This window comes from Naumovozyma dairenensis, chromosome 6 (assembly GCF_000227115.2).
Source record: "Naumovozyma dairenensis CBS 421 chromosome 6, complete genome".
In the NCBI taxonomy this organism is placed as follows: Eukaryota; Fungi; Ascomycota; class Saccharomycetes; order Saccharomycetales; family Saccharomycetaceae; genus Naumovozyma; species Naumovozyma dairenensis.
Window position 1 is genome coordinate 1,038,565 of NC_016484.1, and position 24,582 is coordinate 1,063,146.

General features: G+C 34.2%; 9 protein-coding genes across 9 annotated transcripts; 3 read left to right on the forward strand and 6 right to left on the reverse strand.

The window, feature by feature from the left end:
- Positions 1-137: 137 nt before the first annotated feature.
- GOR1 (glyoxylate reductase) lies at positions 138-1,202 on the forward strand (the record flags this gene model as incomplete). Its single annotated transcript, XM_003670938.1, has 1 exon — positions 138-1,202. One exon carries the CDS (start codon positions 138-140, stop codon positions 1,200-1,202), a length of 1,065 nt encoding a protein of 354 aa, XP_003670986.1.
- A 160-nt stretch (positions 1,203-1,362) lies between these two features.
- On the reverse strand, positions 1,363-3,264 carry BOR1 (Bor1p; the record flags this gene model as incomplete). The annotated part of the gene is made up of 1 exon (XM_003670939.1): positions 1,363-3,264. One exon carries the CDS (start codon positions 3,262-3,264, stop codon positions 1,363-1,365), a length of 1,902 nt encoding a protein of 633 aa, XP_003670987.1.
- A 985-nt stretch (positions 3,265-4,249) lies between these two features.
- On the reverse strand, positions 4,250-5,764 carry MET2 (homoserine O-acetyltransferase; the record flags this gene model as incomplete). Its single annotated transcript, XM_003670940.1, has 1 exon — positions 4,250-5,764. The coding sequence occupies one exon, from the start codon at positions 5,762-5,764 to the stop codon at positions 4,250-4,252; it is 1,515 nt and encodes a 504-aa protein (XP_003670988.1).
- A 785-nt stretch (positions 5,765-6,549) lies between these two features.
- CAF120 (Caf120p) lies at positions 6,550-10,182 on the reverse strand (the record flags this gene model as incomplete). Its single annotated transcript, XM_003670941.1, has 1 exon — positions 6,550-10,182. The coding sequence occupies one exon, from the start codon at positions 10,180-10,182 to the stop codon at positions 6,550-6,552; it is 3,633 nt and encodes a 1,210-aa protein (XP_003670989.1).
- Positions 10,183-10,632: 450 nt separating this feature from the next.
- On the reverse strand, positions 10,633-12,702 carry PRM1 (pheromone-regulated protein PRM1; the record flags this gene model as incomplete). The annotated part of the gene is made up of 1 exon (XM_003670942.1): positions 10,633-12,702. One exon carries the CDS (start codon positions 12,700-12,702, stop codon positions 10,633-10,635), a length of 2,070 nt encoding a protein of 689 aa, XP_003670990.1.
- A 2,405-nt stretch (positions 12,703-15,107) lies between these two features.
- On the reverse strand, positions 15,108-15,869 carry EMG1 (18S rRNA pseudouridine methyltransferase; the record flags this gene model as incomplete). The annotated part of the gene is made up of 1 exon (XM_003670943.1): positions 15,108-15,869. One exon carries the CDS (start codon positions 15,867-15,869, stop codon positions 15,108-15,110), a length of 762 nt encoding a protein of 253 aa, XP_003670991.1.
- Positions 15,870-18,573: 2,704 nt separating this feature from the next.
- Positions 18,574-20,976, forward strand: LCD1 (Lcd1p; the record flags this gene model as incomplete). Its single annotated transcript, XM_003670944.1, has 1 exon — positions 18,574-20,976. The coding sequence occupies one exon, from the start codon at positions 18,574-18,576 to the stop codon at positions 20,974-20,976; it is 2,403 nt and encodes an 800-aa protein (XP_003670992.1).
- A 131-nt stretch (positions 20,977-21,107) lies between these two features.
- On the reverse strand, positions 21,108-21,872 carry NDAI0F04320 (60S ribosomal protein eL37; the record flags this gene model as incomplete). Its single annotated transcript, XM_003670945.1, has 2 exons — positions 21,108-21,370; positions 21,866-21,872. 2 exons carry the CDS (start codon positions 21,870-21,872, stop codon positions 21,108-21,110), a joined length of 270 nt encoding a protein of 89 aa, XP_003670993.1.
- A 593-nt stretch (positions 21,873-22,465) lies between these two features.
- PLM2 (Plm2p) lies at positions 22,466-24,439 on the forward strand (the record flags this gene model as incomplete). Its single annotated transcript, XM_003670946.1, has 1 exon — positions 22,466-24,439. One exon carries the CDS (start codon positions 22,466-22,468, stop codon positions 24,437-24,439), a length of 1,974 nt encoding a protein of 657 aa, XP_003670994.1.
- Between the last annotated feature and the right edge of the window lie 143 nt (positions 24,440-24,582).

Sequence of the window (24,582 nt, forward strand, 5' to 3'; positions counted from 1 at the left end):
GAATTATATATAGATAAGCCAATAGCTTGAAGATCGTAGGACATCTTCTAATCTAAGTAAGAATAAGTGAAGCATAAAAATTACGGCAGTAAAAACAAACCCAAAGAAACAGATTAATTAAAACAACAATAGTCAAGATGCTATCGCATGAAAAAAAGAAACCTGTAGTTTTACAACTAGGTAAAATTATGTTTGGACAACAAGCATGGGATGATCTTCGAAAGATAGCAGACGTAATCACCCTTGACCGTTCCACCACTCGTGAGAAGTTCATTTCAGGTTTAAAGGATCCAAACAATAAACTTTCTCAAGTACAAATCATTGCAAGAACGTTTCATAGTGTTGAACAAACGGGGAGATTTGACGAGGAAATTGCTGATGCAGTACCCAGTTCATTGATTGCAATTTGTCATACTGGTGCTGGTTATGATCAAATTGACGTTAAATATTTCCAGAAGAGACATATTCAAGTATCTCATGTGCCTAATGTTGTTAATAATGTCACTGCTGATACACATGTGTTTTTACTTTTAGGTGCCTTAAGAAATTATTCAATGGGGTACCGTAAATTAATTAATAATGAATGGCCTGTATCCCCATCCGGCGGTGGTGTACCATTAGGTCATGATCCAGAGGGGAAAACTGTAGGTGTCCTGGGGTTGGGTGGAATTGGTCGTGCTGTTGTGCATAGATTAAAGCCATTTGGATTTAAACGTTTCATTTATCATAATAGACATAAATTACCAGGGGAATTAGAAAATGATTGTGAATATGTATCTTTCGAGGAATTATTGAGACAATCTGACGTATTATCAATTAATATACCATTAGGTCCATCAACAAGACATATTATTAATGATGAAGCATTTGAGGAAATGAAAACTGGTGTTGTTATTGTCAATACTGCTCGTGGCGCTGTCATCGATGAACAAGCATTGATAAAGGCATTAAAGTCTGGTAAAGTTAGGTCAGCAGGGTTAGATGTTTTTGAGAATGAACCAGAAGTACCCAAAGAATTACAAGATATGCCACAAGTGCTAGGTTTACCACATATGGGGACTCATTGTGTTGAAACTAGGAAAAACATGGAAGATTTTGTTTCAGCCAATGTCGAAAGTGCCATTACATCAGGTAAAGTTATTGCAATTGTCCCAGAAATGAAAAATGATGCATGGATTAATGGTTGTAAACCTTTGATTTGAACGAATCTGTACGTAATATATCTAGTATATACCTTGTTGTATAGATAAGGGGGAAAAAATGCGAGACTTTTAAAGATTATAGAGGAATATGTAAGCTATTTTAAACTTGTTTTACACGGCGTGTTATTATTAGTAGTATTATTAATATTAGTAGTAAAAATTAGGTCGACGATACCCCTTCCGCATTAATGATTTCACGATGATTGATAGCGTCTGAATTGGAAATGTTATTTTCTCCTTCTTCTTCCTCGTCAACGAATGCAGATTCTGTATTATTTATCGACGCTGTGGAGTTTAATTTTTCCTCGTCATCAATCTCATCATCAGAATGGAATGCCCCGGTATATTCAGGATCACAAATGTTATCAAGTAACAAATTCTTAATTGTAAACTCCTTTGCGACACTTTCATCCAATATATCCAATTCGTCTTTTGGTATCAATTTTGGGAACAAGAAACATACCAATACACTCAATAAAAGCACTAATGGGAAGCCAATGGCCGCTACCGTATTTGTAATTGAGAATTCTGCAACGAATCCGCACAGGCTAAAAATAAGGAATATTATCAAAGATTTTCTTGAAACTTTATTCAATGGGTTAGTGAGATCTTTTTTCTTCTTGTCAGTGAATAACCAAATGATTCTGTAAATAATCACGTTATCAATGAGACCGTTTATACCCATTGTCCAGAATAATCCTGAAAGGACAGCTTGTGGTATTTGACCCAAACATACCAGGAATGGTCTTGTCATAGTTCCTAACATCATTAGACCTTGTACTGTGTTAGTAAATCGTTGATCTACACATCTTACAACATTTTGATTCTCATCTAACACTAATAAGGATTCAGTATGTAGTGGAGCTTGTGGGATTAACCCATTGGGAGCGGGGATCCCTAGGACCCCACTAACGCCCGTGGTGATACCCAAAAGGAAGAAATCATAATGGAACGATGATGGTTTCTTTAATTTATATTGATATTTTTGGGCCATTAATGATGAAACGTTATGATCGAAATAGAAAAGGATTGTCATAATGATTCCAAAGGGTAAAGCGATGAATATATCTTTTGTGGAAATCTTGGCATATGCTAACCATGTCGATCTATCTCTGAATCGATCCGATGTAGGGAAATATGATTTTGTAATGGGTAATTTCTCGAAATTTACGTTATCTAAATATCCACCGAAATGAGGGAATGCAGACCAGAATAGAACAGATAATGCCGTTGCGTAATCTGATATGATTACACGGATCGTATGGTTGAAAAATGGGGTACGAATAAATTGTTTGAAAGTTAACCCGCAGACAGTCATTGTGATGGCTAATACAATTGAAGCGAATCCTGATGCTACATCTTCACCATGAATATTGAATTGTTTCACTAGGATTTGAACACCTTTTTGTAAATAAACGATATTAATGAATAGTCCGAATATGTCACAGGGGAATGTCGTGACGTACTGCAAAAGGCAGACAGCGTTCCCTATAGCCAATATGAAATGGAAAATCATGGACCAAATACAGATCCAAAACATGAATCCGAAATAGTTTGTATTTAATGGTTTAATAATTTCATAGACAGTATAATTGAAAATGGAAATTGGACCCGTAACACCGACGATACATAGAGGTTGCCCTGATAGGACACCGAACACTATACCAGCCATGGCGCTTGATAATAAAACTTCGTTGACACCGTATGAGTTATCAGTTCTGTCGAACATATCTTGAGCAAATGCAATAGCAGGCAATACGTTGTTGAAATATGTTTCCAGAACTGCAGGAATGACTCTGTAATCCACAGAATCCTTCCAATCTTGTATATAGAAGGGTAATCTGTCTTTTAAATCTAACCAAATACCGATACCTGGTTTTGGTATTCGTCTGAATTTCCTGTTGCTCATTTTTGGTTCTTCAGATGTGGTTGTTATTGAAGTTTGGTCTGGCGTTATTGTGCTTGTATTTTCATCTATCGTTTCTCTAATTGATCTTTCATCAATATTGTTATTATTATCAGAGTTTTTGTTGGTACTTTTACTTTTGAAAATGCTGAACATCGTTTTTGTTCTTATTGTTATGCTGAATCTATTTGACTTTTTATTTGAAATGGTTTTCTTCGATCTAGTTTTATTATAGGATGGGATAGTATTCCTGCGTTATATAATATAGTGAAATATAATGGAGTATATGAGAACACGATGGGTATAATAATCCGAGTAGAATAGGAGATATATATATATATATATATAACCGAGGATTGTTATAGCCCTTGTGATTGAACAGGACAGAAAAGCGTTTTGTTCATCAATATATCAAAGGGTTCAGCCATGTGTCATATACTCTGACCATGTCTAGTCAAGTTATCGGAATGTTGTTATTGGTTTGCTATCTATAGAAGAAGAAGAGAAAAGTTTCAAATGTCAAAAAGTTTTTTCATTTTTTCCCTATTGTCCTGTGGAATTGGTAGCGCCGCCAATCATAATATTAACGTTGGCGCATATCATGTATTTATCATATATAATGACACATTATATATGTAGTTATAAATATTTGATCTCATAAACTGTTTGATAGAATATATACTCAGAAATTGCAATATGTATTTATATAGAGGCTCTGTTCGCTGTTGGTTCATCCACAGAGGAATAGTTCCATGAATTAGTGTCAATTGCTGATGAAAATACATCGGTTCATTTTGCGGTTAAATATTGTTGCAGTTTTCAGATTCACCTTTATTGGGAAAGTTCTAATGTTTTAGACCCAGGATGCCATAGCGCTACAATAGATGATTTACTGAGATTAGATGTATTACTTTTATATTTTTGTTATAGCATGTTATATTGCGCCATGTTATACACCTAAATATAGAAGAAAACGGCGAGGACGAGGGCGAGGGCGAGATTGAGAATTATGTTTATAATGATTACAACTACGGAAAGTGAGTGTTACTCTGTTGTAAATGGATGAATATTATATTATATTACTTATATTAATAGTCTATGCAAATTTTGTTTCTATTACAAAGGCTTTAGTAGTTGTATACTACCAGTTTGTAACTTCTTCAGCTTCACCAAATACAGATTCTTTCAAACCGTCATTAATATTGTTTGAATCAGTGCCCCAACGACGAGGTTCACTTTGCATTATATCCTTACAATTCTTCTTCAAGAATCCAACAATCAATTCATTGATTAGTTTGAACTCTAATAAGAATGCATCATGACCTTCAGGAGATTCAATCTTTTCTAAACGAGAATTAGGAATATACTTAGCCAAAAATTCTTGTTCAGAATAGGTGAATAAACCATCTGATTTGATACCAATAATCAAAGAAGGTTGTTTAATATCTTCCAAAACTTTTTCAATTCCATCATTACCGGCTTCCTCTGAGACTCTGTCACGAGCTAAATCATGTGTATCTAACTTTCTTGTAATAGCTATGTAACAGTTGGCGTCAAATCTGTTAACGAATTTGGTGCCTTGATAACGTAAATAACTTTGAGCAGAGAAATATGTTTGAGCTGGATTAATACCTTTTACTTCACCATTGAGCGTCACAGAACTTAATGATGTAACTGATGAAACTGAATGTAATGATTCTTGAGATCCTGTAGATGAGGTGGTGGATATACTATTCAAACGTTTACTACTACAATTTGAGTCATACCTTGGAACATATCCATCGTTGTGAATTTGAATTGACTTTTCATTAATGGTAGAAGTTGGACGAGAAATATCAAAATAGCGTTGTGATTGCTGCTGCTGTTGTTGTAAAGATTTTTGTTGTTGTTGAATAGAAGGAGTTCTTCTTGCAAACTTATTTTCAAAACTATTTCTTGAACGATAAGTTAACAAGGCAGACATACGGGCAGCAGAAAGCCCCGCCACCGGAGGATCCTCTAGTGAATAATACCCATCCATATATTTCGGATCAGAATAAATACTTTGTCTTTGAGCTTCAGACCATGATATACACCATGCAGAATGTCTTGCTGAGGTAGCTAACGCAACCAAATTTCTCACGTACTCTTTACCGTACATGGCGGTCCATTCTAAAGCTAACATCCCCCCCATGGAACCACCAATGACACACGCTATTGACTTAACACCAAGAGAATCCAACACAATTCTATGAGCTCTTACATCGTCACGTACTGTACATAATGGGAATTCAGGACCATATCTTTCACCTGTGGATTCATTTATTGATAATGGAGAGAAGGACCCATATGGAGATCCCATAGAATTCAAACAAACGATGAAGAATCTTGATGGATCGAATGCCAAATTATCACCCAAAAGGGGACCCCACCAATCTGCGACATCTGAAGAGCCAGTTAATGCATGACAGATTACTAAACAATTATCAGCGTTCTCATTTAGGGAACCCCATGTCTTGTATGCTATGGGGAAGTTTTTGATTGTCAAACCAGATTCTAATTCTAACTCAGGAATTTCTACTATTGTTTGGTTGTGGACTAATTTTGTTAGTGGATTTTCTAGTTTTATTTGTTCCACGTCTAGTTTCTTTAACGGTTGTTTTAACGATATTGACATTTTTTTAGATGCTATGATATGCTTTTTTTTTTTTGTCTTTGTTTCTTCGTCCTGTTGAAGAATATGAGATGGGAAAGTGAGAATTTTTTTTGTTGAAAAAAAAGATATTATTACAATCGAGACACTTACAGTATATTTAAATATAAGATATAATAAATAATATATAATAAATAAAATATTATTTCAATACCTTATTATTCGAGAAAAACAAAGACAAGAGTAGTCTTCTTCAGCTTTCTTTTATATTATCACAGTTTTTGTATTATGGAAGAAAGTTGAAAAAATCTGGGGCAGACTTCACGAGGCATTGAAGGCAAAAAACTGTGGCGGACTTTTTTACCACGAGGAGACACGACGAAACCCTTGTAGTAAAGGACAATGACACGAAGCCACAGTTTTCGGAGTGCTGGCTCAATGTCACGTGCACTTCTGATGACTGAGGCCATGGGGCGCGAAACCGTTAAAAACTCGGCCCGTAACGGTGCCATTACCATGACAGCTACCCATGAGAATAGATACGGGTATGTGTTCATGCAAGGAACAGTCGTTTCACCTTCTAGAAGATCTGAATCTTCCTTCCACGTACTGTCGCACTTCCAAGAAAATAACAGAAAACCGTCCCACTTAGCATATGGGACAGACTATATGTTTATATAGCACGCTCGCATCCAAATAGAAAAGTTTATTTAATATTACATGAAAGGTTCGAAGAACCCTTTCTTATAGTTACAAAGTTATAAATATATGGTATACGTGAGCCAAAAATTTGAATTGTCCATTGCATGTTAGTTTCCGTAAGGATTTTTAGTAGAAGATGATGGCATAAATTGTGAGAAACCACCTCCACCTGGCGGATGAGTTGGTTTAGGTCTATACCCCTGTTGTTGAATAGGTGGAGGATACACCCCAGTATTTTGTTGCGTGTTCATAGTGAGACCAGTACCTGGTCCTGGAGCTGCAGGAGGAGCAGGTCTGAAGTTCCCATTATATTGAGTCGGTGGTGGTGGACCTCTACCAGCTGTATTCATACCAGTATTCGGATTCAATCCAGATGGTCCTAGATATGGTCGTTGTCGACCATTGTGAGGTAGTTGCGGTTGATATGGAGATTGAAATTGAGGTTGGGTTGGTCTTCTACGATCATAAGCTTGTTGTGGAGGTATGTTACTAAAATTATTATTTTGACCAATGTTAGGTGAATTCGCTGCACGCCCTTGATTCATTCCTTGCATTTGATGTTGCGGAATCCCATACACGGGTTGCTTCATTCGTTGTTGATTTACTTGTACTTGACTAGGAGCAGGTGCGTTCCTATTATGGTAGTGTGGACGGTCCACACCATTATTCATATTCTTATTGAAAGGTGAATTCTGAAGCATTTGTGGCGAACTTATATGGCTTGTATTGTTATGACTAGGAAATTGTGGAGGATTTTCTCTGAATTGAGCAGTCTCTTCTGTAGGTGGAGTTCTTCGGTAAGGGTTTTCCATAGCTGTAAATGATGGAGGTGGGTGATGACTATTAACAGGACTATTCCTTGTTTGAAATGTTGAGGTATTTGCTGGTGGTAATTTAATATTTCCCACCTCTCGAGCTTCTTTGTCCGGTCTAGAAATATATGGATTGTCTTGTCTTGATGCATAAGTTTTCTGATGGTTATTGATGGGAGGATAAGTATCCTCTTCTCGTGATTCATATCGTTGTGGAAAACTAGTGTTGTTCGCGGAACTGGTGTGATTGCTATAATCATTTGCTGTTTTATCTTTCAATGGACTATCAGAATAAATACTAGCCGGTTGTTCCATTCTATTTTGTTCTACATAATCGGGATCAAATATATCAGCATCGTCGTCATCATCATCATCATCATCATTCTCATTATTATGGCTGGTGTTCAACGTATTCCCCATGTTTAGATTCAAATCAGCCAACAGGCCATCAGCACTATCACTTTTCCTATCTCTTATGGCAGACCTAACCCTATTATTCTCGTTACTATTTTCCTTAGCTTCTTGATCCTGTTGTTCAGTACGGCCAAATGGTTCGTTGGCATAGTTATCATAAAGATCCAACAAAATATTATTAGTTTCACTATTTTGCGTTTTATGACCAGGTATATTTCCACCCCTCGGTATATCGTCAAATTTCTTGAAATTAGAATCATTAATCGAAATTCGTAGCCCCATTCCTTTGTTTTTTGCACTCGGAGTATCATTCGATGGGAAAGTCCCACCTGACTCAACGTTCCTCTTTTCTAATCTATCTTTAAGCTGTAGTACTTTCCCTTCCTTCCAATCTTTCAAAGGAGAAGAATCTTTATTTTCTTTTGTGCTTTGATCCATTTCGTTTTGCAATTCCATAGGCCTGTTCCCACGACTTGGCGAATGATGACCCTTGGGTTGCACATTTTTAGGGACTACATATTGTCGATGATCACTACTTCTTCTACTACCATCTATCATAGGTACATCGATATTTAGTCGATTATCATATAAAACCTGTTTATTATCAGCATTTTTATGTTCTGTTGGTGAGAGGCGGTCGTTTTGATTTCCAAATAATGCTCGCTCCGTTTCATTTTGGGCTTCTAATTTCCTAGTGTCTGGAGAATATATAGCGATTTCATGATCTTCATAGATGTTGTTCCTGCTATTCATTTCTTGTTCTATTCCTCTAGTTTTATGACCTAACGGAGAGGGTTCACGAGGTTCAGAGATGTCCGAATCTTGTTTGATGTTAATTTGTAATCCCATACCTTTATTATTTTGATGCAACGGGGAAGAATCCTTTCTTTGATATCCGCTTGGTGCTTGCTCTGATTTATTAGAGTTCGAATCCGGATTTGAAGTAAATGGTATGTCGTATGGGGTGTAATTCCTAACATTTTTAACTGTCTCTTGCGAAGTCTTGAAACCGTTTTTAAGATACGAATTTGAAGTCTTATTATCTTGTGGATCAATCGGTGAACGTGTTTTTGTAATATTTAGCCTTTCACTACTATTATTATTGCTTCGGTTGTTGAAAAATGAAGGTTTTTGAGTCAATGTTGGTGAAAGGATTGGACCACCTGAACCATCAAATAATTCAGCAGAACCAAGTACTGGCGAAAGAAGAGCGTTCGTCAATGTCGAACTTGAGCCACACCCACTATAGCCTGAAGCTACTTTCCGTATTAGTATTTCTTTGATTTGTGTTCTCCAGTCATAAGATGACCATTGTAAACTGGATGGCGAATTACTTAAGGGTAAAAGATCCTCCACATTCAAATAATAAATACAAGGTAACGTTGGTAATGCAAATAATAAAGACAAAGGGTCATCTTTATTGGCGATCAGTCGTTTTGGTCTACCATATAATCTAAACGCATTCATGGTCGGAATTAGAAATCTAATGATTGTATCATAACCAGGAACGGCATTATGCTTTTCGGGCATTATAAATAAATTTGAATCCTGTGGTTCTTCCTTTTTCCCGGATGTTATAGTTCCTTCTAACTTGATGATAGTAGATTCATCAATTAATTTTGCTGATGATGGATATACAGCATAGATGGCCTTTGCATCGATAACTGTAGTCATTGAATGCGATTTTTTTATTTTTTTATCATTTTCATAAAAATTAATTTGACCAGTTTTCTTTTTACTGGATGGTTGAGATATAACAGCGTAACAACGTTTCCATGGCATACCTGTCCCAAATCTAACACTAACCCAATCTTCGTAGTTAAATTTTGTATCTGCTAACAGAACTTTTATATCACCTAATCTAGATCCTCTACTTGAAATAAATGCGCCCGTGTATGCCTCTTGTAATGATACATTTTCGAAAAGACTCAGCCTGATGGCTGCATGCCATTGATTGAACGATTCTCTATTACTATACTGCAGAAAAAACCTATTTTTCAATGTAGTCGAAACTACAAGAATGTTAGCCAATTGTTGATTATTTTGGGTGACCACGTTATCATTTTTTGGATCTAATGGTTTTAAAATAGCATCTGTAAAATTAATATAAGTTGGTTTCGAAGCCAATGACTTCAATTCGTTTGAATTGGGTGTTGATGATAATTCTGCAGCATCCCATAGCGCAAGCTGAGTACCGATGAGTACACCGTAGAATTCTTTCCATGTTCTAGAAGCTGGGGTACCATCATTTTTCAAATCTTGTAAGACTAAGAGGACACCATCATGGTACCTTCTATGCGTTTGACTAGATAATAATGTTACAATAGGGACCAATTCAGGACTTAATGGAGACTCAAGGGAGCTTCCTGGAGTTGTATGAGATGTATGTATTGGAGTTGTGGTTCGGCTTTTATTGAAGGATGGCGGGCTTGAACTAGTCGATATCGTTTGCTTTTTAATGACAGAAAATGAGGAGCCATCTGAAGATTTCGAACCTGAAAAAATATGTTTCATTCTTATATATATGTTTGGCGTTCAATTCGCTGTTCAGCCTTTGATGGAGCTCAGTGTAGCGAGTCGTTTGCAGCTTGGTTCTCAGTTCCCTTGACTACGGTGGTATAAGCAGCGTCCTTCCCTTAGTCTTGACGGCAAGATTGGAAAAAAAGAAGTTATGTATAATGTAATTGGTCTATATCAATTGATAAGATAAATATTAGATGACGATAGGACGTTGTGCTAGAGCAAGATGAGTTGTCAATGTTCAATGATAGATACATCTAAGTAAAATAAAGTACAAGCCTCTTCTTTTACTAAATCGAATTTCCTTATTGAATTTTTTTTTGATGATTTCGCGACGGAGAAATTCCTGCACCATTTTTTCCTGTGACAGAAGATGGATTATGTAATTAATATGCTGGTTTAATTATTGAATATATATAAGCTATTGACTGAAAGAATATCAATTTAAGTGAAATTTATCCTTTTCAAATGCCAAATCAGAAACGCTACGGGTATTTGTATAAGCCATACTGCTAATATAGACAATGCTACTATCAGTTCTTGAATAGCCATCTTATGATATGCATCCAAGATTGCTAGTAATCCTGTTTGCATGTCATCCTTCAACTCATCCACGATTGTTACCATTTTACTACTCGTTGTTAAAGCAGTACTATTTGAGGTTCCATTCTGGTATTGTGTATTTTGTAATTCACGGTATAATTCTGTTCCATTAATTCGTGGCAATGAGAGTTCTGCCTTCTCATGAATCCATGTCATGGCTTTCTCCACAGTATATAGTTTATTTTCAATGACACATCCTACAACCGTTTTCATAGGGCTATAAAGTAATGTCCCATTAAATATATCAGCTAGTGTGCTATCAATATCATCAATCATAGTTACAACAGTGGAATTGATTGATTCTGTAGTGGTGACTATCCAGCCAAACATTTCCTTATTGATAGTAGTTTCCGTATAATTAATATAATCATTTGTTTGAGTAGTCCAAATGTTCATATCATTTTTCATAGTATCCACGGAAGAGCTGTTTGTTAACGAAGAGGACTTCTCGTTATTTATCATTGATCCAGAGCTAACATTTAACTCCTTTCTTAATATTGCAATCATTATAAACTGGAAAATACAAACTAATAATGCCAAAAGACCAATACCCAATACACATAATGCACGTTCAGAAGTAATGTAAGCAACTATCCACTCGGTTTTGATTTGATCGGTTTTACTCCTTATTTGGTTCTTCGTTCCAACATTAAGGAGTTTTGTTACCATGAAACTTATTTTAGAGTTCCAATTGTTGAAACAATGTTGATAACTGGCAATAACATCGTAGTCTTCCAAATTTTTGTCTGTCTGTTTATCGTCATCAAGGAATGGATTTTCCTTTAACTTCATCCTGTTGCTGCTAATGTCATCATCATCTTCTTCATCTTCTTCCAGTGTTGTAGACATATAAATATCTGAATTCAAACTATTATTAAAACATTTGCTAAGATATTGTTGTTTCATATTTGTTAAACGGGACCATAGTCTATATTCATTCCATGCAATAGGTACTAATACGACGACGGCCGCCACAATCATTAGCACAATTAAGACGATTGTAGTTATCTTCAAAGAATGCAATAGTACTTTATAAAAGTTTTCAATTTCAGGTTTATTTGATGAGCATATACCATTTGGTAGACCGTTATCATTCACAATTGGCGGCACATAAAGCATGGATTTATTTGCCATTATTTCTGTTGCATTTACACTTTTTATTTCTTTCCTAACTTGCTCGAAAGGTATTGATACCAAGCTTTTCGTTTTATTTTTAACTTCTGCAAAATCAGGTGTCTTCGCAGATAATTCTTCTAATTTATCGTTTATTGAGGATGGAATTTTTAAATCTCTTATAGCAGATATAGTTAGATTAACTTTCTTGATATCATCACTACCATCACTACTATTGTCCTCATCATCATCACCAGTGAAAAAATTCTCTACCTTCGATGCTGCCTCAATGATTTTGTTAATAAATTTGGATATATCATCTAATCCATCATCTAAATCATTAGCCAACGTTACGACAGTAGAATTGACTACTCCAATTAATTTCTCAGTAGTATTGGTAGCTACATCTACAGTCCCATCAATTGCACTTACAGCTAAACATGCGTAAGTTCCAAGATATAAGTCGATGACAAAAGTCAATAATTCTTCACTTGCGTATACCAATAATGATAAAGTTTTTAATGTTGCCTTTATCGTTTCCTCCATCGTCTTATCAAGTAGATAGTTCCCCATTATACCTAAATAATGTGGAGTATTATCAGTGACTTTGGAATATATGGAATCAATAGTTTCACAATTTGAGATGATATAATTTTGTGATGATAGCATTGCATTTTGAATGGATCGAGAAAAGAAGAATAATTTTACCATGGCTAGTAGTAGCACTAATGTATATTTATTTATCCATATTTGTGATAACCTGTCATTTAGCTGTAGGTAGGTAGTTAATTGAGCCATTGCAGTATATATTTGAGTTTGTTGGATGTAATAGCTTGTAAAATCTTCCTTGTTCGCAGAAGTTAAAGGGAAGAGGAAGTCATTTCTATGAGTTTTTGCTTCGTTATATATTTATACTAAGTCATATAAATTGAGTTCCATAGATATATCTATAATGTGCCATGATTCTCTGTTTGATATTCTGTCAACTTGGTTCTTTTGCTTGTTTGTATAACTTTTGTTTCATCCATGTTTTATGTCATCGTGGTTTTCAAAAAGCCACTATACCACATCTTGGCGCCGTTCAGTGCATATTCATTTTGTTAAAGCGTCACACTATATATTCGGTATTATTTTCTACGGACATAACAAGCTTTACACTCATGAAGGTTTAATCTGGTTGAATTATACTTACTTCATAAATATGATATATAAATTAAGCTAAGTATTAAGAAGTGTTCTTTCTATCAAAGACATACTATCTTAATATTATTCTCTCCCTATATAGTGAAAACATTTTTCACCTGGAAACACCTTTTCTTTTACCTGTCGTACCCATGAGTTTCATTCAGGCTGCCATAGATTCGAAACTCATCATTTAAGGATGAGGTAGTATAAGCTGAATAGTAGTAATTTGTACTCTGACCAAAGTCAGTATAACGAGGATCATAACAAAGTGTATTACACGCGTATGCGATGGGATGCGATGCGATGCGACACACCGAACTTGACAAACTTCTCAAGCAAGAACTTCTTTTAATGGTAACGAAGCAACTGAAGCAACTGAAGCAACTGAAGCAACTGAAGCTACTTCAGAGAACGGTTACCAACCTTAGAATTCTTTAGGTATTCAAGGTATTATGTCTTATGCTTCTCATATAGAATAAGTAATCTATTTAAATTTTCCAACTTTTTTTTGTTGATGCAACATTGGTTCTGTATGGACCAACAGCTGTTACTACACTCGGATAGGGTATAATATCAGCAAGGTATAAATATTGCACTTTATTCAAAATAAAAAACCAGACAAGTGAGTAAGATGGTACAAAGATAAGAGTCTATAAAGCATGGTAATTCTTTCATTTGGTATGATGCTAACAAAAATTGCAATAATTACGTTAACCTCAACGAAGGTTCGTCGTGCTATTGCTGTACTGTTTTTTTTCTACTGCTTCTTGGTGGAGTTTTCAGACGTACAAGATGCCAAAGTATATTACTCTGAAAAATCTTCATCAAATTATACTATGCAGAGTTCGCAGCGTACTAAAGAGAGTATTACTAATGCAGCATGGACGAGCACTGTATGTAACGGTGGACCTTTTGTTATCAACACCCTTGGTGCAATTGGTTTGCCTAGCTAGTGGACTTGCTACAGCTACAGATGTTCATTGTAACTTGAATAGAATACAGTTAATAATTCATAATCTAGTTGCTGATGATGAAGCAGCGGGTGTAACGAGAGATCTGGGGCCGATATTGACAAAGCATTCGAAAACTACAAAAACTAAAGCCTAACTTTGGATATACTACTCCATTAATGCATTTCATCATTGTAAGATTTTTGTATACTATATCGACACTTTTTTGTTTCAAAGGCTGGCGCTACTTCTTTCGAATCAAATTTGGTTTCGAGTAAGCTGCTCTAATGCTAGAACTACTCTTTTACATTTGCAGAAAAAAATTATTTAGCCCGAAGTACCTGTTATAAGAATGCAATGTGTCAATGTAAGCCGATCAATTGATGTGATAATGTATCAGATTATGATGATAATTGTTTAGTGATAGGCCCAAGTTACAACAAAGTGTGATGTGGGTCCATGCTTCCTGAAGACTTTGCTGGTTGATAGAAGGCATGATTAGATGCAGGTTTATAAACCCAATTCTAATGTATTCCATTATTTTTAGAATCTGTGACTTCATTTGTACAATCTTTTTTATGTTGTACACGATTATGAAGAAAGATCACACCCTTACTTATTTTTTAATAATGTATTAATAGAAGACAGCACTGAAAACTATGTGTCGTGATACAATTATAAAGAATAAACTCTATCGTTATTCCATCAACGAGCGTGAAACAACACTGAAGTTGAAAATGGGGTAAAACATAATTTCATGTGCCACTTACTACGATTTTCACACCACCCACCTACGTAATAAACTAGGGGGGGAGGGGGGGGTTCAGATGACTTTTACGAAATGAGGACTAAGATTACTACAATGTCTCAGGTGACAAAATCTGTAATCATTCTTTGATAAACTTGTCTCGAATATTTATTGTTCACCTTCCGTCTTAGTTTGATTAAATATGCAAAATTTAATATGATATGGCTGTTCGCCTAGTATATGTCAAGAGCCTTCGCCTATGACGCTAAATTGTTGTGTTTTTTTGGTTTACAAGTTATATATTTATAAATATTAGACGTCTATAAGATATTCCATGCATCTTCAGCCCCATGACAGAATTTTGAACAAGCCACGGAAGCGGACAAAGGATAATTGGATAACCCAACTTTTTCATCTACAAATTCATCAGCGAAATTATCTTTACCTCTTGCCATTGCCCCAACAAATACACATACACTTTCATCTTTATCTAATTTTTCAATATAGTCTTGTACACGAATAACAGGCGCATCATACGATAATGTAATTTTACGACATTTAGTTGGTAAATGATCAGTAATTGGATTCTTAATAACTTTCAATAATTTTTCCTCGGAATTGACAGATCTAATAGATAATTTATGTAATAATTGGACCATTAAACCCGAGAATCTCTTAAAAGTTCTTGGTATACGGACAGTTGGATTCACCTCGATGAGAATGCCTCGACTAGTTTGGATGTAAACTTGTAATTTCCCAGCTTTATTAATTGGAGCATCTAATAATGTTAATAAACATTGATGTGTAATATCTGGTCTGGCTTCACTTATATCTCTCCCCATTTTTTTCAATAGCCCTTGATGATCATCACAATTTAGTAAGGCATATTTATCACCTCCTGGTCCTGATGATGATATCTTATGGGTCTCTAAAGAAGCCATGGCTAGAACAACAATTAATCTTTGTGTTATCTTATCTTTAGAAGTTAAAACAGGTGGTGCTTGTGGGACTAATGACGCAGGTAACGCCTTTGGATCTCCCCCATTTCTAATGGTATCTCTTACTCTTGAATCTTCAACCATTGTACGTATGTGTCTGTGTGTGTTTATGTGCTTGCTTTATATATTATGGTACGATCTGAAACTTTTATAGGATCGATTGAGACTGTATTTGTACTGTCATTAGCAACCACTTTGATTTTGACTTCATTATTGCATATTAATTATTTCATCTCATCTCGTATTTCTTTTCACTGACTGTTCAATTTTCGTGAATTTCCCAAAAATTTCCAAAAATTTTCACATCGTCTCCCACGGTTCCACAACGCAACATAAGATGATTATTTTCTGTCGCGGAGTTCCCCGCCAGAGCCCGGCGGCGTCAGAAAAATTCAAAGTATCCGTATAAGTTACGAGGGGTCAAATTGTTGAGACAGATAAGAAGACGCTTAAGCGTAGAAAGTTCCGAGTTATGTTTAGACTGTAAGTGACAGAAAAGTGGAAGTATTGAGCATGAAACGGATCAGTTGAATAGAGAGTTATAGCCTAATACGCAGAAGCAATGAAGTTTCAGATAAGCTATATATGATGCACAGTATTGGTGGGAACGCATCATCATATAGCTAGAAATATCTGATAATGTGCAACGGATTACTGTGTCCCATAATAGCTATTGTAGAAACCTGTCTTAACACAAAATATAATTTCAAGGAATAATTATTACTTTAAGGAAATCCATCAAGGGGTTGAGATATAGGTTGGAGAAATAACACTATTCGAGAAACATATAAAAAGGATGACAGTTTATATATTTTATATACCATTTCCTTTCTGTTTAATATATAGTCGATACATAGAAAAACAACAAGCTTTTACAAGTAAACAACTGCATACACAGCTATCTTCTACTAATATACCATGTCTTTTAATAATAATGACACTGACGCTAACACACAAAACGCCGTCACCGACGCTTCTTTGAGTTCATCTCAAAACAAATTGATATCTTCTGATTGTGTTAATAAGGTTCTTTCGTAGTTGAAAGAGAATAATCCAAAGAACAGCTTCGATAATTTTCGTATTGGTTACCAGGTATTGAATAGATACCAGAGAGAAGACTGTTTCCCACATATAGCTAATTCTGACTGTTGATAATAGACAATAATTATTTCAATTTGTAGGTGTTTATCCTACGCATATCTTTGTACCTGGGCCTCTCCCAATTAATCAAAAGAAAATATACCCAGTACTCAAGGGGTTTGTGGAATATATATTTCCTGTTTTCCCCTCTGAGTACTTAATTAACCTGTGTGCTGCTGCCTTCCTTGTCGCCTGGTAATTGCTATAGCTGTCGCACCTGTTAGGTAATTTCGAATAACTATATAACCTCACTTATAGGGGAACGAACTGATTGGTATAATTAACATATGTATATAGTAAACTGGAAAGGAGTCTAGATTCTATGTCGGAATTGAGTAATTAGTACATCTTGTGTTGTGAATAAGATCGTTTTACTTGAATATGGTTCTGTCACTTTTTTAGGGGGGGGAAGTTCTATCGAGGACATTCAACTTTTGTCTTGTAACTTTGAACAAAGCTTTAAATTATTTGAGTACTGTTAGGTTAATTGAAGTATTTAAAATAAAATAGAGTAGAGCTTTTAGTTGTTTGGTTTGTTGTATAAATATGTATATAAATATTTATTATTGAATTTTGAAAATTAGTTGTGATATACGCTGACGTACTTAAGTTCCCGGAGAAGAAGAAGACAAAGACTAGGGGAAAAGCCATAATTAGGAGGGTTAAATATTTGGAAAGTGTTCCATTCAGTATGTGTAGGTATTTTGGGTGTATGGGAATTCATGTAGAAGACGAAAAAGGAATTGATATCTAACTAAGTGAACTAGTCTAAAAAATTCAAAAAAATTCAGAGTGAACTTCAAAATGGAAAACCTTTGAAGTGAGAAATTAAAGAAGTAGATTAAGAATTAAACGGAAAAGTGTCTTATTTTAATGCAATCTTATTTATCTCCTTGTGCGTTGTCCATTATCAGTTTTTCATATTTATGTGTGTATGCTTAGCTGTCCTTTTATTCATTTGCACATTACAGTCATCTTTCATTTAAAAAAAGTACAGGAAATATAGCCATATCTTTTCTTAGAAGCTGCCATATTACAAAGGGCCAAAAATTACTCTGAGGTTCATGGTATTCAACAACCATCTACTTTAATGTCCCGAGATGCTCACTAAAAATGCAGAGGCATACTCTTTTATATGACAGTCGTTACACTTTAACAACATGAGAATTCTGTAAAATATTGTACAAAGTTCTTTAATTGTTTCAAGGTCTATTTTTTTATTTATTTTAGCATATTTTTTCTTTTTGATTTCAAAAAAATTAGTTTAATTATTCCTGCTAAAGGCTAAGTGATTAAATTTTAATGATCAAAAATAAATAAAAAAGATCTCTTAAACAGGTTTTTTAATTACCCAAAAAACAACCTCAAATAAGAATCAAAAATTCGAATAAGTACTTTTTTTATAAAGTTTCACTCGACTTTATCCTTCACAAGTCCCTTATTCTTCATTTTTGGAGGTGTAAGCGCCTGTTTTTTTAAGCGCTCAATTAGAGACCATATATAAGTTAACTTTTCCTATCATTATGAAATTTTATTTTTCGACATCTGATAGAACAATAACAATAATAACCAAAGCTACGATAATAAGAAACATTAACGCCGTCGACCGTTCACCACCACTTCTATTACTTAGGGTTTTTTCCTCCAGATGAACAACCTCGATAATGATGACGATAATGACATTTTCGCGTCTTCTTCTGATGATGACATGATTTTAGAATTAAGCACAAGACCTCCACGATTCACACAGGTTCAAAATACCATTAATAACGACTATACGCAATCCCAGCTCCCAGCTCTAGATACTTTACCATCGAATGCTACACAGAACGTGACAAATGCAAATGGCAATGCAACAGTAACCGCAGTTACCAGAGATAATAATAACTTATCACACAATGATCTTATGAAAGCTCAAGGTGAAGCAAGTATGCTTCGAGATAAGTTGAAGGTTTTGCAATCTGAAAAGGAAAAAGAATTGATAAACGAACAAAGTAAAAATAAAAAATTAAAAGAATCACATCTGGATGAATTAAATAAACTAAAACACGAATTACAAAGGTTGGAAGATGAAAAAAAATTCTTAATTATGGAAAATAAAAGTTCTTTAAAATCAAGATCTACTGTACCTGCATTATCTAATGATAGTGATAATAACAGAGAAAGTTCGGTAACTTTATCTTCAGAATCTATGTCCGCATCAAATACAGCTATTAACAATACTGCAACAGCGATAAAAACTTCTCCTTCATCAAAAAGAAGAAAAATTGGACAAACTAAACTTAAAAAACAATATATACAATTAAATCCAAATAGAGTCACTCCAGATGAAACTTCTGTATTATTCGAAAACATAATGTTACATAGGTTGGTTGGGTGCGATTTAAACACAATTGAAATGCTTAGTAGAATAAAACTTGAGTATATTGAAAATTTCCAATTTAAAAGTTTTATCATACCGAAAGGTGAATCTATTGGAAAATCATTAATTAGTTTATTTCTACGCTGTAAGAAAGGAATGAAACTAGATAACTTTATTGATACGTTATTGGAACATATTGCTGTATTAATTAAAGAAATTTCATTCCATGAAAGGGAGTTTGATTTGGCAGTACCATTTTTGGTAGTAATAATGTTTGAGTTGGTAAATTTTAGACCGAGTGCCGTTCATATCTTCGCATTAAAGGATTTATTTTATTTCACTTGTGATTTAATTAAGAAATATCAACATGTCTTGAAAAAACCAGTGAGGAAAACTCCATTAGATATGACTTTCGGACCACAAATATTCCAGTATGAATTCATTGATTTATTAATTGTGCTATTTTCCTTTGACTTATTGGAGCTTTCGTTAAGAATTTTACAATTACATCCAATTAGTGAAATATCGGATTTCCTAGATAGTAAATTATTAAAATCATTAGAGCAGTTGTTTTCATTAACTTTAACTTTATCATATAAGCCAATAATAAATGTTATTTACAATACTGTGGAAATGCTAAATATACTATCAACGATATTAGTGACAGCCCAGTCAGATCCACAGAATGTTGAAAATGCTGAAACGGAAGATCCCATAATACCGCCACAATGGTGGAAAATGTCAGTAACAAGGTTATATAATGTCCTGTCAAAACAAGTTAGTAATCATAATTTATATTCCGATATTTCAGATGATGAAGAAGCTAATGTTAACCATAGTAGTAATAATAATTTGAATAATAATAATAATAATAATATGGCAGTTAAGAATGACGTTTTAACTATATCCCGATTCACTGATTTATTTAGTTTAATACGAAATATGGGGAATAATACCATCGCACCTTTTATTTCTGAATTAATAAGTGAAGAGAAATTAAGTGGTATTCCAGAGGTTATTTCAAAGGAAGATATATTGATCTCTGACCCAGAGAAAATTGATTTTAAATTAGAACGATGGTTTTTATATTTGAAAGATGATATTTTGAATATTTTAGAGAATTTATTAATGGTTTATCCTGAGGAAAATACATTGATTAATGGAGAGATGCTCATTCAATTAACTAAATTAATGTCCAAAGAACAAGAAATGATGATTGTACGTCATGTAGGACAACAATCAACAAATTTAGGTTTACGATGTGATATAGTTGATCATATTCTTGTTATAATTTACAGATTATGGACTGACCATTATAACCAATTAAGTGAAGAGAATATTAAAGAGATTGAAAATGAATTAGTAGTTTCATTATGGAAAGTCATTGTTTCACAAACTGCAGAAAAGGAAGATTATGATGCTAAGGAAATGAATGAACATAGACAATTGGTAGATAAATTCAATGAGTTATCTTTAAAGGATCAAGTTTTATATTTCGATGATACTTTGGAGGACATACCTGAGTATATTGAACAAGATTTGAAAAAGGATTTGGATGAAAGATGTCAGAGAATTATGCAGGTCCGATATCGTAATGAATATCAAGAAATGGCAAAGACTATTCTAGAATCAAAATTTTTAGTAAGTTTAGAAAATATAGATAGTTTATATGATGCCATGGGCCTATAAAACAGTATAATATTATCATGACTTAGAATTTTCAGTATTTTTATTGAATGGGATTTGAAGATATTAAATGAGTATATTTATTTTAATTTTTTTTTATATTAACTAATTAAGTTTTTTATTCATTAATTAATTTAGGCGGAGGCCTTCTTGACAGCAGCACCAGATTGGAAACCGTTCTTGAATTTTCTGGAAACGTGCTTCAAGTATCTCATTCTACCGGTACCTGTAGTAGTTCTTCTCTTAGACTTAGCACCCCAGTTGTAAGATCTAGTCTTGGCAGCTGGGTAACCACAACCGGCACAAGTTTTCTTTTGAACATGGAATGAACGACGACCACATCTGTTACACAAAGTGTGGGATTTGTTGTGACGCTTACCGAAAGAAGGAGTACCCTCTGTTTAAAAAGAAGTTTTTGAATAATCAAATGTTCTCATAATTTGAGTCGATTGATTATAATAAATTAGGTTAGTAAATCTTGTTATTTTCATAATCTTTTATTAAGCCATGTCATATACAGAGGCAGAGTGAAACGTTTGAAGAAATTAATTCGTGCACGGTAATGCATCTCATTCCCTTCGTATCGGGATATTCAGGACCTTACGAAGTTTTCCTCTTTAATTTTTTGAGATTTTCATTCGATATCTTCCTCGGTTCCCACATTCATTTACTTCTTAATTCTTTAGGATTGATTCCTGCACTCAGAAATTCTGATGTATTCAATTACCTTTTACCTGAATATCGCACTTTACGTAAAACTTCCACTTATTAAAACTTGGTCTTCACCTGAATTATACAATTTTGATGGATGACACTTATTTGAATATTACCCGTAACTCTGATGACATGATGACATGGACTCCCTTTCTCTTTCAGTATTCTTTGCACATACTACCCATTTTTGCTTATTAATTTATGTAGTTGTTTTTCTATGCTTTTCCTATAATTAAGCACTACTATATGGTGAGCTTTAGCTTGCTTTTCACTACTATCCTATCTCTTGAAATCTCTAGATATTACGAAAGTTTCACTACTGTGTGTGCGTAACCGGTAGTTTCTCAGAGGTTTGTTCGAAGAGAGGGCTTTGTTGATATTATTTTTGGCGGTTGTGGTGTGGTGTAAGGAGTGAGAAATATTTCAAAAAAAAAATGCAACAAAAAAATGAAGAATTTAAGAAAAATCAAAAAACAAAAAATAAATGTCTGGGTGGAAATTTGAATTTTTAAAATGTACGGATTGTGCGGTCACGTGGAGTCTGACGCGTTTTCGCGTTTGAAATGTAAACAAACTACTAGTAATTTTCGCGTTTGACATTTTTATCTGGGTATTAGACTATATACTTTATCACCATATGAAGAATATATTGAGATGATCAATCCAATTGGTTTTAGAACATCTATTTCCAGCCCACTAAGCTCTGCTAAATAAATCTTAATTACCTGAGGTCTTGTGGAAGATCATAGTAAAAAGAAAAAACATTCAAGAATCATATATGCCACCTCGGTTTCCTCCTTCATCTCCTGTTGCTGGGGTTTCCATTCAGGGACAAGGTTCAATCAGTGGGGATCCATCATTTGAGTACATTGACTCGAAGAGCTACCATGCTATCTCTCCCATTTCTACTGGGAATAGAAAATTGTATCCCACACCATTCCCATCCTCAAGTGTTGGACATACAGACTTATCATCGCCGATAAGGAGGAGAAAGGAAAAGACACCTGAACATCGACCCATTAATAATAAATCCTATAATGAAAAAAATCTAATACCTCTAATGTTAGATCCTACAGATACATCAAGATTAGCAATTGGTCGTAAACATTCTGTTTGTCAGTTTTTATTACCAAGTAAAAGAAATATATCAAGACAACATGCATTTATATCATATATTGCCAAGGGGAACCAAATTCAACTGGAATGTAATGGAACAAATTCAATTGTAATTATATTACCATCTAAATTAAAATGCAATCTTGTTAAACCATCTCCATCAAAGAAAATATTTAAAATTGCGGAAAGTCACGACGACACTGTAATAGAGGGAAATTCCAAATTGAAAGCAGCTAGAAGTCAAGAATTATCTTCATTTGTATTACTTAAAGGAGAAACTGTCATTATTCCATTTATTGAAGGCACTATCATTGATTTTAGACAAGCACAAGTGGTTTTGCAATTAAAAGATATTACTCACAGAGGCGATGTTGATAAACAGGATTATTATTTGAATGATGAATACGCTACAGAGACAGAAGATGAACTCTCTAAACTTTCAATAAATAGTGATGATTTCCATTCAAAAGGAATGATGACACCTGAGAAAAAATTAGTTCCTGTGATGGTAGATTCTCCGCGAACAGAAAAACTCACCGTTAGCATATCAAAAGAGTCATCTCCGATTAAGTTTAAGCGACCATCAATAGATTTAATTACCACTCCCTTTACGAATCGGTTATCATCACATTTATTAGAACCAACTACGCCAGTTAAGAATATCAACTTTAATTATAGAAATTCAATTGAAAGAACTCCTATTAGAAGAAATGTTCCCGATGAAGATTGTTCAATTGAAAAATTGCATACTTTTATATTAAATTCTGTCCCTATAAGTGCTAAAAATGAAAGTCATGCAAATAAATGTTCTACAGATAAATTATTAGAATTTGCATTGAAACGAAGAACAATATCACATTCTTCATCACTTCCACAGGATATAGATAGGAATAAGAATAATATCATCAAATCTGATGACAAATCGGAAAAAGTCAGAGATGAAAAAACAACTAGTAAAGAAGATGAGTTATCACATGTGCCGATAGTAGAAGTTACAACGGTGTCGTTTGCAGATAATATTGAAGATATTACACATGACGATATTGTGCATGAAAAGACATCTCTATTTGTGGGAACTGATTCCAAACAAGAAAATTTCAACAATGAAAAAATAAACTTATCTAAGAAACGTGCAATTGAAGAAGACCAAGTTTCGAATAGAATCAAAAAATCTAGATCAGTCGTAAATTTTGAGGATGTCTCTAGTGATCACAATACAGGGGAAACGGCAACTGTTTCAGAGAAAGAGGTAGATCTTGATATTTTAGGTTCATTACGATCTCAAGGAATACAATATCAAGAATTACAATATATTCTGTCTAATCATTTAGCCTTTACTAATGTCCAACAAGTTCCCTTAAGTCAATTACGAATGACGAATTCTAAAATAGAGGAGTTGACATTTGATGAATTAAGAACTATTTTAAAGGATGAAAAATCCATTGGAGTCATTGAAAGAGAAGGTAAAGATGCTGCAGGGAAACCCCTGGAAGAGGAATACTATTATGACATGGAGAATGATCCTGATTTAAATAGGAAAAAACTTATAATATCATTGAAGGGGGGCAATGGGCGAATAAGGTCATGTAGGAAAAAGCACAAACAATATTTCTGGAAAAGACCTACAAAGAGATGATTTCAAAAATAAATCGCTGTGTCTGCATATAGAAACTTTATATCATTTAATCCATAACTTATAATTCTACTATTTATTATATGAAAATTATTTCGAGATTTACCAATACTTATTTTGCATGGAATTGCGGATCAACTGTATCT